The following is a 17308-nucleotide window of genomic DNA, read 5'->3' on the forward strand; positions in this document are numbered from 1 at the left end:
ATAGAGAGAGCAAGAGAGAGAGAGAGGCAGAGGAGAAAGGGTCTGCAAGTGGTAAGATGTGAAGGACAAAAGAGATGAGGTAGATTAAAAGGAAATATTACTTAGGGGGGATTGGAGATGGAAAAGTTACACACAAAAATGTACACACACACACACACGACTGTGCCAGATGAAAAAAGACTAAGAAAGGGAAGAAAAGGAAGAAAAGGAAAAGCGGGAGATGTGAATGAGAGGAAATCAGGAGTAAGTGAAAGGGCTTGTGACAGAGGGAATACTGAGAGACAAAGGAGGGATGATGGGGAAAGTGAGAGTGGGAGAGAATATAAGAGGGAGCTGGAGAGAAAGGGGGTAAAAGGAGGGAGAGAGAGAGACAGACAGAGATAGGGAGAGAGAGAGAGAGAGAGAGAGAGAGAGAGAGAGAGAGAGAGAGAAAGAAAGAGAGCGAGAGAGAGAGAGAGAAGAAGAGGGAGGGCGGGAAAAAAATGTCCCAGATTCCCATGCCATTTAATAGGGAGCAAAACCAAACTGAGCTTATAATGTAGACTGGCTGAGCAGGGGGCAAAGTGACAGCCTGAGTGTGTGAGTTGTGTGTGAGAGAGAGCAGAGGAGAGAAGGGAAAAGAGGAAGAGAGAGAGAGAGAGAGAAAGAGAGGGTGGGTTATCTGTATGTATCTTTCTCTCTCTCTCCCTCTCTCCATCTGCATGTCTGTATGTGTACAGAGAACATATGTGGCACAGCCTATGGTGGAGCACATGTAAGGAAAAACCCTGTTTCCCCTGTGTGGATGTGCAACCTGCAGACAGACTGGACTTGAAGTTTCATTATGGACTCCTGAACACTGTTTTTCTCTTTTCAGATAATGTTTTTCCAAGTTGGATTTTCTTTTTTTGTTTTTTAAATAAGGAGGAATATACTTTATGTGGAGCGTCATCCACAGGAATACTTCACTACTTCACTTTTCTTTTTCCTTTGAGACACACTCATACACAGAGTCCTCTGCTCCATGTAGCATTAGCTGCGTGGGTGAGGGGCCTACCTGGATTAGTCTGAGTGTACATGTTTGTGGGACAGACTCACAGAAGAAGGGAGAGACTGAAAGAGAGCATAAAGTGAAGAGGATAGCGGGAAGATGTACCTGTACAAAGCCACGTGCCCAGAGATTCCCAACCCGAAGCAGAAAGGGACCAGAAGTCAGGGCGCGGTCCAGGCTCAAGGCCCAGGCCAGGGAAGGCTCTCCAGCCAGACGTCCACGGGGACGGGGCCTCGACCTTACGCTCCTCTGATGCTGTGGACGGCAAACAAACCCAACGGCGTGGTGGAGCTCAAACAGCTAGAGGAGTTTCTTAACTTCCACTCGCTGTCACTGCACGACACAGTGAAGAGTCAGACAGGCATGGTCTACAGGTAACCCCACCTGTCTGTTCATGTGTGTGTGACGTGTTTGTGAGACCCTCCTGAACCCCCGGTGATACTCCGAGGCTCATAACTTCAGGCTAATTGGTTACCATGGCAACCCTAACAGCATTACTGCTGAGGGGTGGGATGGCCACTGCTGCTGACTTGAGATTGACTGAGTTGTTCACATTTTTCTGCGTGTGTGTTAACATAGCGTGTTGTGTGATTTGTAGTTTTTTTGAGTAGTGTTTGTTCATGACGTCACGTTTGTTTACTGAAAGTTAGGTTCAGGTTTTCCTTGTGTCATTGAAGAAAGAGAACTGTTGTGCATCAGCGGAAACATGGGAGATCTAATGTGTGGAAAAAATCCCCAAAAAAGTTTTGAACTTAAAATGTCAGGAGTAGAAAACCAGCACTTTCATCCACTGAGCCCATCCACTGTCACACATACTGTATCTTTGTTTCCAATGGTTTTAAAGTCGCCCTTGTTACATTATGCAATCTCCATTGCATCAGAGGACTATTGATCTCCATCCACTTACTGACTGATCTGCATTTTGGTCTCTGGAGGCATATATTTATGTCAGTGTGTCGTATGAGTACTTGCACTAACTCGTGTCTGATCTTGACAAATTCATTTTTTACAATCAACAAAAACAGAGGAAAATTAGATTTTCTGCACTCTTTTTATAATGTGTCATAGTCTGCACACCTCAAAATGTCAACAACCTGCACTCTTTTTAAAATAGTTTTTAAAAGTGAAAAGCACAATTTAAGTTTCCATTAATGCCCTTTACCTGTTTAAATCATCCTGAAAATTACTTGCAATGTAAATATACTAATGTTTATGTTATAACGTGCAGTAGCTACTTTCTGTCTTCATGTTTTCCTTTTAAATTTGCATAACTCACGCCTTTTAAACTTCACTTGTTTATGTGTCATGTGTTCTAAAACAACTTTCAGTGATAGACGTTAATGCATCAGGGCCATGCTTGACCTGAATCTAAGCATGCACAACGTTGTGTAGAAAATATGGAATCACTCATCCTCCAAATGTTGAATGTTAAATGGCTTTTGTGTTTTAAAGACAGTCCAGAGAGTATTCCTCAGACCCACTGCCTTCATGTGTTTGTTGTTCTCCTTTAGTTTGTCATCTGTGACTAAGTATCTTGTTGGTGAGTGGTTTGAGTGAGTCTGATTGGAACATTGTGGATCGCTGCTCAGCCCTCCGGCTAGAAAGCAGCATGTAGCCGCTTTGCCTTCATTGTCCTATTGTGTCGTCTCTGGTGGAGAATGAATGAATGATCTTGATTAAAGAATTTCATTCTCTGATAGAGTTTCTGTTGTTGGTAGTTGTTATATTTAAACCTTTATTTATCCATGAAAGTTGCCCAAACTTAAGTGCTCTCTTACAACAACCACTTGCTTCACACTCATACAGTAACACATGTTCACTGCTGTCCTCTTCAAACATTGTTAGATACTTCACAACACCACAGGAACCACTTTAACATCACAAATCTAAACTTCAAGTGAGCTAAACACGTCTGTTCTGTCATGAGCGATTGCATCTTTCAGTTTACCATATATAACAGAAAGCAAACAATGTCCAAGTTAGGCTCCACACTGTTGAAATGTGGGTCCATGTGTGTTTTATATTTGGAGAGGCTGCTGGCTTAGCGTTTCCGTGAACTGTATTTTGGTCTTTCGAACAGACCGTCCACTCCCCAGGCTCTCTCCTCGCTGATTATGTGGGTACATTCTGCAAACATGACTATGTAACGATCAGTGTAATAATAACAATACAACCTAAACCTATTCTGTCATTGTACTGGCACAGAAGAAATGACAGCACAGAGCAGAGCGTGACTTCTCCATCACCCCTCTGTGTCCGCCAATGATAGAGAGGAAGGGGGGTAGTAGAGGGGGGAGGAAGGTGAAGTGTGATGGCAGTCTGTATCCCTGTTGGGTCAACCTGGCTGTGGGAGCTCATATGGCCATGTGCTGTTTAGCATTTCGCCTTGGGACCTTGGGCATATGCGTGTACATGGGCCTATGTGTGTTTTTTGAGAGTTTGTGGTTGTTGCCATGGTAACCTAATAAAACAGCTGGCTGCCCACGTCCTTTTCCAGGTCAGTGTGTATCAGTGGTCAAGATCCACGCTGGGCACTGCTTCCACAAAGACACACACACAGAGGACGGAAAATATTAAAATATATAAGTGAAATATTCTTTCTCTAGCCGAGAACTCCTGAAATGTAATCCATTTCTCTAGCTCTAACTATGGAATAATCAAAACCAGCCATGACTTTACCCAAAAGAAAAGAGTCAACATGTTTTTATTAACATATGACCACCCCAAAGGAAGAGATGCAAATCAGTGAAGAGCCCTCAGTGCCCTTCCAACGAGTTCTCCTTTAAAGCCTCTCTGGCTCTGCAGAGAGAGGTGAGTTGTGACGTGATAAAGTCTGTGGAAAAAGCTTTTCCCTAACATAACCTTTTTTGGCTTCTGACCTCTTAAAACAAAGAAATGTCTAGGTATGATGCCCCATCACGGATTGTTATGATGTTATGAGTGGGTTTTTTACCTTATGAATATTTTATAGCGGTCTGAAAAGGTGAAAATATCTAGTATTTTACAAGAAAGACGAGAAAAAACAGGCAAAAACAGCAGAAATATGTCTTTGTGAACCTTGTTAATTATCCCAACCACTGACCTAACTACAATTCTTATCTAAAACTACAATCCTTAAAATAAATCCAAACTTAAACCCAGTTGTTGCAACCTTTAACTTTGGGTCTTGTCCAGCACTAAACCATAATTCTTAAACACTAGTACATTCATAGATATATCACAAAATTTCTTTTCTAATATCAAAATTCATATGCATGAGTTTCATTCCAAAATATACAAAAAGCACAGATGGGAAGAGGAAGAAGAGACAAACTACAAGCAGATATGAGCTTCAGCTTCACAGCATGCCCTCTCATGCCCCACAATTTATTATTCATGAGTGTGTGTGTATCTGTGTGTGGCGTGGGTGTGTGTTTTCAGTTGTGAAGGAGCATCTGTGTGATTGTACGTTTGTGAGACAGTAACTTCTGCTTCTTATGTGTGCATGTTCATTGTATCGTTAAAGTGTGTCTTGACCGTGTAGGCCGTGGTGACAACTTAACTGCTGTTCAATTCTGACCATATGCATTCAACATTTCCTTGGGGATAATGTGGTGAATGTTAACGCTAATTATCTAGTCAGGGCCAGATATTGTCGCCATGTGACAACGTCAGTGAACCATGTTTGAAAAGCAGAAATCAGCCTCTTTATTCCAGAAAGTGTTCATTTTTTTCTTTAAACAAAAAAAAAAGCTCCAGAAAGTTATTTTGACAGTCATCCAGCGCACATGTTGGTCCTGAACACCTCACCACTGAATGAGCATCCGGCACAGGTGCATTCTGGTGTTTCCCCCCGGCTCTGTCATTCTTTTTTTTGCTTTACTTGCTCTTTCAGTTTGGTCTTCTTGGGTTGTTTTAAAGAGGGTACAGCTGTTACTGTTTGCTATTATTAAACGCCTTTACCATCTGCCATGTTTGAATCATGTGAGGAAGTCTTCTTTCCGCTTTGGTTGAAACACAGGAAATTACATAGAATGAGCATCATAGTTTTCTTGCAATGGTCACAGTTCTCTTTTTGTTATGAAGTTTTTATTGCTGTTTTGTGTTTGTGAAATTCTGCATAGTGCCAGTTGAGATTGTGGTTCAGCATTTCTGTATATTTTGTGGTATCATAGAGCTCAAAACATGCTTTGGTGAAATAATACTGAGTGCTTCGGGACAGGAAGGCAGTATCCATGTTTTCCTGTTAAAATGAAAATCTAGTACATCCCCTTTTAACCTAAATGCCAAAGTAGTTACAGATGCAGACACACTCTGCTGATTTTGATCACGCACCCTGAATTAAAGTGGACGCCAATTCAATCAGCCTTGTGGGGAAATAGATTAATCAAAAGCCTATGATATTATTGGACACAGAGCAGGGAATGCTGGGTAAGGAAGTGACAGTGAGGGGGCATTTAGACCTCCAGGGGGCAGAGAGTCACATTATGAAGCATATGCCATGTGCTCATGGGTGTACCAGGGTGTGTGTTTGTGTGTGTGTGCAGACAGTCTGGATGTTTCTCAGTCCATCTGATTAAACGAACTCTGCCTGCTGATGGACCGCGGTGTGAAGGTGACAGAGTTACAGCGTCCCCACAGTTGTCTCTTTACTCCTCTGTCACTCACTATGTCTTCATGCCTGTTGTCTTTACTGTCACATTTTTTGCATCTTTCAACGTCTTGGACCTTCAACTTTTTTCAGATAGCACAGTTGTTAAAAAAATAAATGTGAAAATTATATGCAAAAGGTCAATGTGGAAATGTGAAAATGACCCCTTTATGGTTTCATAGTTTTGAATTAGTATTCAGGCTCCTTATAAGGGAGACTGATCTTCAGCATAATCAGCAAATACTTTTGCATCTTCACTCCCTATTACCAGATACAGGTTCTGAGCTGTTCTTAAACTTTGTTTACTGCAATGAAAAATGTCTTTTTTCAGAGGGAAACATACCATATTGTTATAGTACAATGGAAATCATTTTAAACCAGTCTGCTCCTTTGAAAAATCTCCTTTTTTGGTGAAAATCTGAAAAAATTTGAATAATGTCAACTGGAATTAGACTAGAGACCACATGCTCTGACACACTGAAACCCTTTTGAGTGTGATTATTAGTTGTAGATTTTATTTTATTTTTTTGCATTAAAGTGCTACTTTGAAGTGATGTGTGATGATGTGAAGATCCCTCTGTTGAATGACCAGCTAAAGTTAAAATTTGTTTGTTACAGAGTCACCATCTGGCTGATTGTGTGGTTTATTTTGGCTGAGGGATTGTGAGTTTGAAATCCATCCACCAGCGTGTTTCTCTGGGACTGTTTCTTAGCCCCACATTATTACTTCAAGGCAGTGAAAGAAAATCACAACATTGCTGTGTTCGAATGCCAAATAAGCAGGAGCAACAGTGACTGTTTATTGACTACAGCCAGTCAAAAGTCTGTCCTCTGTGCACTGGAGCCTCGTGTTCACTGACAGTGTTTAGACTCTGCTATCTGCCTATGTAAGGAGAAGCTATCCAGGCACACAAGTCTATTTATTATGGTGCCTAACAGACAGAAACAGCAAGAGTGAAGAATTGAAAGCTCAAACAAAATGAAAAGAAGAAATGAGATAATAAAGGGAAATAGTCTTCACGCTCTGTGCTCTTAATTGGAGCCTAATGAAGCTGTAGTTTGTAACTAATCAACACTTGAGAAGCAGTGAGGGAAATTGGGCAGTCAACCAGAGATTCATACATGTGCTTGCGCATAACACACACATGCCATCAGACACACAGACATGCACATACACACGCAGATAAATGCGTCAAATGGTCATCCTTTATTCATGTTGGAAAACAAGTGAATATTTAATATAGGAGCTGCCTGGTATCCTCACTAAATACTTAATTGATCAGGCGGCCACCAAAATGTGTGTGTATGTGTGTGTGTGAAGGCACTTGTCATTTTCTCATGATGTCTGTTTTTATTGGTGAGCAAGTCATTACAGCAATTTCTGTGGGCAAATCAAGTGTGTGATTGTTTTAATGGATTTCTCTCAGCTCCTACCCTCAAAATCTACATCTCTCTATAGGTTTAACTCTCACTCACCATGACTTAACACTCAAAGACATTCCAAAACTAGAAAGTAAATCTGTATTCAAATATAGCACTGAAAGTACCCGGTTTAAAGCCTTTTATATTATGATGCCTCAAAGCTATTAAAAGCCTAGAGGGTGTGTTAAACTGTGATCGGCTTTACACACGAGGTATTAGACAGACCAAGATCCTGTGACACCTTTGGCTTAGAACCAGTCATGTGATAAATTACTTTGGATGGAGAGAAAGAGAGAAAGACAGGACCTCAGTTTGTAATTACAAGACGGAAACCAGGCTTTTAGGGTACAGTGTGTTCAGTTAAGTTACACACATTGAAATCCTATGGAGGAAAGTAATTGAGTACATTTACACAGTTACTGTAAGGGATTATTCAACAGCTTAAGTTACTAGGTACCCTACAGATGAAGATTTCTGTAAAGAAGAGTTTATAAAATATGACTTGTCATAGATAAACAAGCAGAGCTGAAATTATTCAATTAGTCCGTTAGTTGATTGTAAGAGGACAAGGACACTTGGTTGTACAAGCAAATAATTAATCAAGAAGATAATAAGGACAATAATCCATATAAATATGAGTGCGCTATTACTGCAAGCATCCCTGTTGTTGCGGAGTTGGTCATCTTTCCGGAACTCAGAAGTTTCCGTTGTCTTGAACGCATCATTAGTCCACGTGCAGTAATTGGCATAGAAAACATTTCAAGTCTCACCTCGTCAGACTCTGCGACACTGAAGAACAAAACCATCTTACCAAACAAATTACAGAAAGTCAGCAACGTTATTCAAATGAAACAACCGGCAGAGAGAGGCAGCTAGTTCCCCGAACTGCTGTTGAAAGTTAATTAGGGTTTGCACGACAAAAAGCTGCGCGTTACCATGATGCCAACAAGGCCAGTGGGAAATAATATGACATGGACAGTCCACAGTGGCTCCACAGAGGAAAAGAGAAAGGCCTCTTCAAATACCGTGAGTCAAAAACTCTCTTACCTCTTTTTCTACCAATGTTTTTGCTTTATTTACTACTGCGTAAATGTCACCCGTGTGTTTGCTGGTGTTATTGAGGCAGTTTTGGTTAGATTAGGCTACTGCACTGCGTCTGCTTTGCTTGGACATGTAGCCTGTTGAGCCGTTTGATAAAAATGTCCCCAGTTTTCTATTTTTAATCGTCAAATCACTTTATTCACTGTGTGCTTGTGTTGAAGGTCTGGTGGTTGGCTTATTTTCAGGTTTTCTATGATGGTAAGCTGATTATCTTTGAGTTTTGGACTCAGCAAGACATTTGTAGGTGTCACCTTGTGCTTTGGGAATTTGTGGCAGCCAAACTCTATGCACTAATATGACTGAAAGGTATAAGGTGTCCTGCTCTTACAGGTGCAACAGAATTAAAGACAGTGAGGTAGATGTCAATCAAGCATGTTTTTACATAGGAAAAGTATATTCCTCCAAAATAAGCTTACAGTCTCTTATTGTTGTTATTATTGTAAACTAGCCTAAATTTTTACCACAGGCACAATCACCTGATTATGACTGAATTAAGGGATGTCCTAACATTCATTAGTGAATGTGTTAAATATGAGACAAAATAAGAATGCAGCTACGTTGTTACAGGTCTAAAGTTATTATAAGAATTAAAATGCCATTTAGCTGAGTGTTTAATGCATTGTATTGCAAAATTACAGTAATCAGTAATCAGATCAACTGTAGGTAAGACAGGGCTGCTTTAACTCAATTATTGCTTTGTCAATCTGATTGATTACTTTCTCACTGACACATCTCTTTAAATGTCATTTTATGGACATTTCATTGACTTATTAATTCCCTTGGGGATTACTCCATACTAACCACCAACCTATATATGCCAGACTCTACTGCCCTAACACTAGAAACTAGTGAAAACAAATTTGGGACACTAGTTTTTTTCGTCACTGCTGTTTGTGTGAAACTGGTTCCCAACACCTTCACACACATCACTAGTTCATTAGTCGGCCACTGAGTGAGCTAATGCATGTCCTGGACATGGCTCTCATCAATAAATCAACTCAGCAGCCTGAAAAATCAGCTGGACTCGTTGCATGTCTGTCCTGTCTTTTTCTCCACCTGTGTGTTTCTGCACACACACACACACAGACACAAACACACACATGCACAGACCTCTGATGTTTCACTTGTCTCAGCAGTAGCTGACTCTGTGAATCAATAGAGCATCAGTTTGCCCTGCTGAAGTGCTCATTTTGGTGAGTGGCAGGCAGGAGTCGACTGCTGTCGGCTCGGGCCAAACAGTCACAGTGGATCACCATGCTCAGCTGACCAGTCTTTGAAACTCTCTCAGCTTTAGCAGAATAATCCTGAAGCCATCTCTGCTGTATTAGTTCGGAGGAGGACATAATACAAGACAGGGACTTAAGCATTGGTGTATATGAGTGTGCTTTATTCTTTTGATTCCCTCTTTTCTTCTGTGTTTCTTTACTTTCTAAAAAAAGTTTTTACTTCTCATTTACTTGGTACAGACTGTTAATATAAGAACAAAACATCTTCTGTGAAGACACAAATGAGCTGCCTCCCTCTGTCTTTGTTTCTCCCAGTCTTTCTCTCTCACTGCTCGGGTCTTTAGGTATCACTGCCTCACTGCTCCTCCCCTCACTTGGTATTTGTCTATTATTGATGAGGAGTGATAAGTGGTTATTTAAGAGGCAGTGCTCGCTTTTGGTCTCTCCGAGGTCACTTGAGGATAATGCTCCAGTGGAGATTCATCTTATTCTCCCACACTGCTTCATGTAAAAGGAAAGGAGTCATTCTAACTTCAAGACACACAGGCACACACATACACATCCTTTTACTTTAAATTTATTAACTGATGCTCAAGGTGACTTTGTAGCCTTTGGCAAATCAGACCGCAGTTAAAGTACCACAACTCAAAATGATGGTCTGTGAGGTCTGAGCAAACGTTCATGTAACTCGATTAGAAATCCCCACAGGGATTCACTAATAGGTGTATGTGTGTATGTGTTTGTAGCACACTGAGCCAATTTCTGTTCGCTATAGCTGTAGATCTTTCAAGATACGAGCAGCAGTTAAATACCTAATCTGTAATGATGATGCCATGCACATGAGGGGTAATAGTGTGGGTGTGTGATGAACCCCCAGAGGTGAAATGGAGACACTTTTTAAACGAGTTTATCAGTTACATGGTACATGTGGGTGGGTGTGTGGGGTGGTTACAGAGAGGAGATGCAAAATGAGGAGTCTTAGGAGACACAGAGGGAGATCAAAAGAAGAGAGCAAAATGTGTCCTGTAAATTGTTTTTTGGTGCTGGTTGGTGGTGTCACCACTAGGGGGTGCCGTGGACCTGCTGTCACTTTAATAATTGGCAGTGAAGCATGGGGCTACTAGTGTGTTTCTTAGCGTGTATGAATGTGTGAGAGACAGAAGGAGCAGAAGAATGAGCAGCAGTGTAGTCACTTCCACTTTGTGTCATTTTGAAAAGCTAACATTACACATTTACATAGATACAAACTGTTGCACCACTGATGCAGATATTTTATTTGTCCACAGTTAAATTCTGTTCAAGCGGGGAAGAATCATTCCCTCACTGCATATTTTTAATTACAAACAAAAAGGCTGTGTACCCCGATGTAACTAAAAGTCAGTCATTTACGAGTTCCTTCAGAGATTCTCTGTGCTTGCCAAGAGAAGACAAAATGTTTGACCGAAGTGAAGTGTTACTTTAAGAGGTGCTGCAGTGCTCATGCAGTGTTGGAATCAGTAGGAGTGTCACCTACTGTGGAGTGCAGAGACCTTTTAAACCACTGCTCAAGAGGGGGCAATATAATATCCAACTTAGCTCCTTCAGCACATAAAATTTACCTTTCCTTTCCTCACCATCTTTCTCTCTCTCATTTTCACTAAACCAGTTTTCTCGGAGCTCCTTTTTATCTTACTGCTGTTTTCACGCTGCTGCTGTCACCTTGCCCATGTGTATTTCTTTCCATACTTTTTTCTTTCTTCATTCTCTCCTTTCTTCCCTCTTTCCCTCCTTTCCTCTGCACTCCCTCAGTCCTGTCATTGGTTGTTTCCCTCCATCTATGTTTTTGTGCAGTCACGCCCAAAGCGAACACTCAGTTTTAGTGTCATCATATATCTTCACTTTACAGCACTAAGCTGATACACTGACGCAGGCAAAGTTTATACTTCCTCGAATCAGCACTTTTCATGTCTTTTCTCAATGTCTGTGTATGTGTGTCTTCACAGATTGTAATGTAAAGGAGTGGAGCCTGACTCTTTGCCAGGTTCTGTGTGTGCACGACTGTGGATGTGTGTTCCTGGGTGCAGTGTGGTCTTTTGTAAGAAAAGGTAATACACTGCGGTCTCCCTCAAGGCCTATTTAGAGAGGAGAGGTGAGAGGAGAGGGGACAGAGAGTGGGATATGAAAGATTGCCATAATAACACAAGCATAGTGTAACCAGCTCACACACATCCTGTTGACTTTACTGCAGTATTTGTCACTGTTTAAATACTGCAATAAGCGTAGGCAGACACTGCCAACAGATGCACAGCAATACTCTCGAAGCATTGTGTGCAAATACTGACCAAGTTGTTGCATAAATACCAACACATTTGTATACATAAGTCAACAGTCAGGTGCTTTAGTGGCTTCAGTGTAGCAGTGCAGCACAGATGCAGTGATCCGTGGCTGGTGACTGCAGCTTCCCATTGTAATGTGTAGAAGTATGAAGTTTTTACACATCCCCCAAAATTAGTGAGACTTCAGTTTTTGCAAACATATCAACAAGAGCTTTTTGATCATTTCAGAAATACTGCAAAAGGCTTCTGATCAAAAGCAGACCATGAGACTTTCACATGCTTTTGTAACCTGTAAAAAATGCTGTAATGGTCCTCTCTCTCTCTGTGGTCCTTAGAAGACAGTTGGCAGCTCATTCAAAAATGCTGCAGCCTGAATTTTAAGGACAAAGAAAAGAAAGTGCACTACACCTGCCTTTAAATCACTGCACTGGCTTCCAGTATGCACTAGGATTGACTAGATTGTCTGGCATGTGACTCACTTTGCTTGAAAGCTATTTAACCAGACCTCTCAGGTCATCTAGCCCTGGTCAATTCCAAATCCAGTAAAGCTGCGTTTAATTTTTATAGTCATAGCTTCTGTAATACCCTCCCCGAGGACTTGAGATGTGTTCACACTCCTTTTAAAAGCAGCATCATTTCTTTTAATGACAAATATTGTATCTTAGTCACTGAATAGTTTGTGTTTGTGCTTTCCTGTGTGCCTGTTATGACAGAATGGTTGTGAATGGTTTTCTTTTTTTCTGTCTAGCTTTTTTCTTTTCTCCTGCGTATAAAACATTCTTTGTAAATAGGGTCTGCCTTGCCTTGCTTAACCTCTTTCCCTATACAGTGCAGTAATGTTGCTGAACATTTGTAATGTTTTTATTGTAGTCTACCTCCTGCATAGCCTCTTTCATTGTATTATATAAAAAGATTTAATCTCCCCTGTAGGAACACACACTGATGGAAACAATCTTACCTGTTTCACACAGACACTGTCTATAAATCTTGCCTGATGAGTTGTGTGTTGCACAGATGACAAATGGCGTGACATGTGGTGCACATATTCCCTGTCAGCAAAAACAAGTGATGGGGAATCCCTTGTGCGTAGATCATTGCACTCAAGTAGTCTCTCTCTTTCTCTCTCTCTCTCTCACACACACACACACACACACATACACACACTCACACATACTGTAGATCAATACACTCACACACACACAAGCACGTACATACACATTTACAGTTTTGCTCTTTCAGTTGCTTGCAGGATGTTTATGTAATTTAAAAGAGCTTTTACAAACCTTTGGAATTTTTGCAGAAGTAAGATGGATTTCAAATTGCAGACGGGAATCTCCCAAACATCCTGATTACTGTTACTTTATGACTGAACACCTAGGTCTTCTTCAAGACACTTTCAAAATGAACTCACATTGGTAATTAACACAGCCACAGTGAAGCACTTATCAGATGAGCCAAGTGGTTTGACACTATCTAAGAGCTCTTCTTCCTACGACTGCTTCACCTTCCTATTATCTTCAAGCATTTTCCAACACTTTTATGGTTTAAGTCAGTCTGCCAAAGACAGGGACAAGAGATGAGTTTCAGAGTGAGGGCCAAAAACCACAGTGGTCAAGGGGAGGTTGAAGTTTGGTTAATGGAGGGAAAGGTTCAGTCTTTGCATAAGGATGTTATGTTAAGAGTTACTTTATATGTTCGTGCAATAGCGGAAGTAAATGTGTTATTTCTTCGATTTCTTTGTTTCAATGTTTGATTTGTTTGGCAGGACAAAGAGTCTTGATGTTTGTTGGTAAAATATGTGGCCAACCGTAACATTGGTGCGTTTACAGGGGTTTGTGGTCATTATGTGTAAATGTTAAAAAAAACATGATTTTTGTTGGTGTCATTTTCAGAGCCATACGTTTCAGAGTTTGATTTGTTCAGACAAGAAAAAAATCTCTATGTCCAGTAATGCATGAAGTGTCTGACCTCAACGTTGGTGCATATAGAACCTAGAACAAGAGGTCATCATGTACATGTCAAATGGACAAGAGCAAAAAAAAGAAAGAAAAAAAAAAAAGCCAGCACCAGCCACATCCGTAAACAGCCAATCTCACAGCTTCCTGTCATGTGAGATGTGTTCATGTAAGAGACAGTGATGTGAGTGCAAAGCAAAGGTACGAAACAAAGTTAATTTTTACTGACCCAGCCAGTAATCATCAAGTAATTAGAGCATGAAATTGAAGCAGAGGGAGATGCACATTAGACTAGACACAGGTGTTTGATTTAATTCAACTAACAAAATGATGAACTCACCAGAGCTGATTGATGAAGCATATGCAATCTACTGTATCTCACACTCTGTCTCTTGAGCTCTTAGTCTCTCTCTCTCCCACAGACACTAAAACGCTCATGTAAGAGCACATGTACATGATTGCACATGCAAATGATGCATGCAGACACAAACACACACAGACACACGATCTGTTTAATTAGTTTAGTTTTTTCCTAGGACTTATCCCTTCCTGTTTAACTCAACCTTTGGCTTTATAGGTTTGAGCTAGGTTCCTGTTGAGCTCTGTGCTGCAATTTACTGTACATGTACCTGCTCAGCCAATCAGGACAAGTCTTTTTTCAGGGATTTATGTACTGCAATCCCACTGTGCACAAGCTTTATGAGACAATACTGCAGTATACAATTTATGTCCAAATCTGACAATGAATGGCAGTTACTGGTATTCAAGGGTTCTTTTTTGTTATTTGCTCACAAAGATGATCTGGAAACCCAGGTCAGACTAAGTCCAAATTATTTTCAGTGTGAGAGGGCTCAATTTGTGTCATACTCAAGGGGATCCAGTTATGATGGTCTTTTAGGGAATTAATCTGTGCATGTCAGGTTTTTCTGTGGTTCAGTTACAACCTGATCGGAGGGTGTAGGTGCTGTGGAGAGTGCATCCTGTCTCAGACATTGATTAATGTTACTCCATCAGTGATGGAAAGTAACTGAGTACGTTTACCCAAGCACTGTGTTTAACTTTACTCATGAAATTCATAAGCTACTCAGCAGTATACAAAGCCAGTAAGATTTGCCCCACCTTTACAGTTGTAACATTAACTTGATGTACACACAGTTGCCCAGTACCATAGGTGTAATTGATACTGTATGCGTACTTGATTAAAACAACATGTTTTGGTCTTTGTTACATTGATTTACCATTTGTTGCATCCTACACGCATTCCTTACAGTGCCTTCAAATAAACTATTTCTGTGACCAAAAGGGTGTGTCAACAAAAGAAACATGGTGTGTTAGAAAGGGGCATGAAGGTGACAAAAATCAACATAAGAAATAAAATGAAAGGCAAGTTGGTCTTGGGTTGTTTTCATGCTGGCTCTGCATGAATGCTTTTGTATTTTGTCAAAGTCTGACCTGGTTTTCTGGGTGTTGAGAAAAGCTTACAGTGTGATTCCCCTTTTAGTAAAGTGGAAATTGTGGTACCTACTGTTTAAAATGCTTAATATGTAAAAAATTATCCATTAGACCAAGCTTTATCCTCCTTTTGTGTCTTGTTCCACAATAGCGTACTTCTCTATAAAACATCCCTGTTGGAGATGTACTATAGTCATAGCTCACCAGATTAAAGTGCCTTTAACATCATGTTTCATTACAGTACTTACTGTATACTTACTTTCTTCTCCAAGGTAACCAGTATACATTTATCCTTCGTTCCTCCAGATGCTGCCTGGTTGCCATCTGGCATCTTTATTCTTGCCTGGTGTTATTTTATTGCTGCTTTTTCCCACACACATAACGCCTCCATACTGTTTCCATAGCAATGCTATTACTGAGATGACGGTTTTCTCTCGTTGTTACCACTCTTGACTATCAAGTGTCCATTTCTGGAGACTCTCTAGCAGTCAGGAACGCTGCTCTCTGCAACAAATAGCTAATTGTGGTGCAGGTAGTGTAGGAGTATGGGTTTATTGCATGGAGCAAGTTGGAGATCAACCTCATTATGTCATGTATTTAGTTAAAATAGATAAAAGTGTATTAAAATTGTCCTTTAGAATTTGTAATTGTAATCTGTAAATACACTGTGTAGAGTTGCAGGCCCAGCCCTTTTAGGATGATTTTTATTTTGATTGACATAATCTCAAAGGTTTAAGATATTGTGAAACTAGGATTGGTGGCTTACCCCATATCCTAGGTGTAAAGATTTTTCTATGCTGAGATTTACTTCATGGAGCAAACACAGAGATGGGCAGAAAATCGAAGATTTTATTTCCTCTTTTGAATAGCTCCCTTGGAACACATTCATATTTACAGCAGTGACCCTGAATGGATACAGCAATGACCTGAGCTGCAGTCAGAGGAGTGCAGTGTTAACCTACACACACACACACACACACACACACAGACAGGAGGAGAGACTCAACACCGCTGAAGCTGTCCTGGAGAAGTGTGAGAGCACAATGCCTTGCTCAAAGGCTTTGTCATTTGTGCACACAAAACAGTCAAGTCCACACCATATGTCAGTCCAGACTTATGGTGCTAATAGCTCATGAGGCTCCATGTGCAGATATTGCCATGGTGATCAACCTGGTTATTAAAAAAAGAAAGTAATAGTATGCAAGAGTAAGACTTTAATCTCAGATACTGCAGCTTGCAGTACATAATGTGGCATGAAGTACACGGGCTGCAGCTTCCTCTGATATAATTACTGTTTTGTAACTTAGACCTAAACTCAAAATTAATTTGTAATTAAACTGTAATTTACTTGTTCAGCTAATTTGGGCTTAAAAATGCAGTTAAAATGTGAATATAATTTCCTTTTAATGTGCTTGTTATTTTTTTTGTTTGGCCATAGTTTTGAACTATTTTTATGAAGTTGATCTCACAAAAGTAATTGCTGAGATAATACCAATTGAAATTAACATCTAGACCAACACATCTAGCCCTTTGTCATGCTCAACTCCCAATAATGTTGAGCCTTTAAACTTAATATATGTAGGCTTCAGTCTTTGCATTAAGAAGTTAAGAATACTGACTATCTCCATGCAAAAGCTGATCAATTTAACAGCACATCATACCTTTGATAGCTCAGTTGGTAGAGTGAACAACGTGAAGTCCATAATGGCAGTTATCCTTACGTTTCCAGCTCAACTCCTGTGCTTTTTGATGAGTTATTTATTTATTTTATATCAACAGTTGCTATGTCCATTCAAAAACTAATCACTTGAATGTGGTGTTCGTCGTTTGATAGCTCAGTTGGGTGAGTGGTACAGGAAGTGGCTGAGTTAGTTTCCAGCTATCAAGAGTTAGTTACTATCTCTGTGTAGAAGCTGACCTTTTGCTCGTTGCATGAACCCTTCGATAGCTCAGTTGGTAGAGCGGAGGACTGTAGGTTCATAGGAGCAGTTATCCTTAGGTCGCTGGTTCAATTCCGGCTCGAAGGAAATGCATTTTGTTGGTGGTACAGGAAGTGGCTGAGTTAGTTTCTAGCTAGCAAGCGTTAGTTGCTGTCTCTGTGTAGAAGCTGACCTTTTGATTGTTTCATGAATCGTTTGATAGCTCAGTTGGTAGAGCGGAGGACTGTAGGTTCACAG

General features: G+C 40.5%; 1 protein-coding gene and 1 non-coding gene across 3 annotated transcripts in view; both read left to right on the plus strand.

Annotated features, from left to right (window-relative positions):
• Positions 1 to 444: 444 nt before the first annotated feature.
• The window catches only part of kcnab1a (potassium voltage-gated channel subfamily A regulatory beta subunit 1a), a 105386-nt gene continuing 88522 nt past the window's right edge, over positions 445 to 17308 (plus strand). The window contains exon 1 of one of the 2 annotated variants that reach the window (XM_018662110.2): positions 445 to 1404. In XM_018662110.2, the coding sequence (XP_018517626.1) occupies positions 1130 to 1404 (275 nt within the window). In that variant the 5' untranslated portion in view covers positions 445 to 1129. Of the gene's footprint in view, positions 1405 to 7864; positions 8109 to 17308 lie in introns of those variants that run through there. The other variant, XM_018662113.2, reaches the window with a different exon arrangement.
• On the plus strand, positions 17070 to 17158 carry trnay-gua (transfer RNA tyrosine (anticodon GUA)). The gene is given in 2 exon segments: positions 17070 to 17106; positions 17123 to 17158. It is a non-coding gene; the product is annotated as a tRNA-Tyr (tRNA).

This window comes from Lates calcarifer, linkage group LG21 (genome assembly GCF_001640805.2).
Source record: "Lates calcarifer isolate ASB-BC8 linkage group LG21, TLL_Latcal_v3, whole genome shotgun sequence".
In the NCBI taxonomy this organism is placed as follows: domain Eukaryota; kingdom Metazoa; phylum Chordata; class Actinopteri; family Centropomidae; genus Lates; species Lates calcarifer.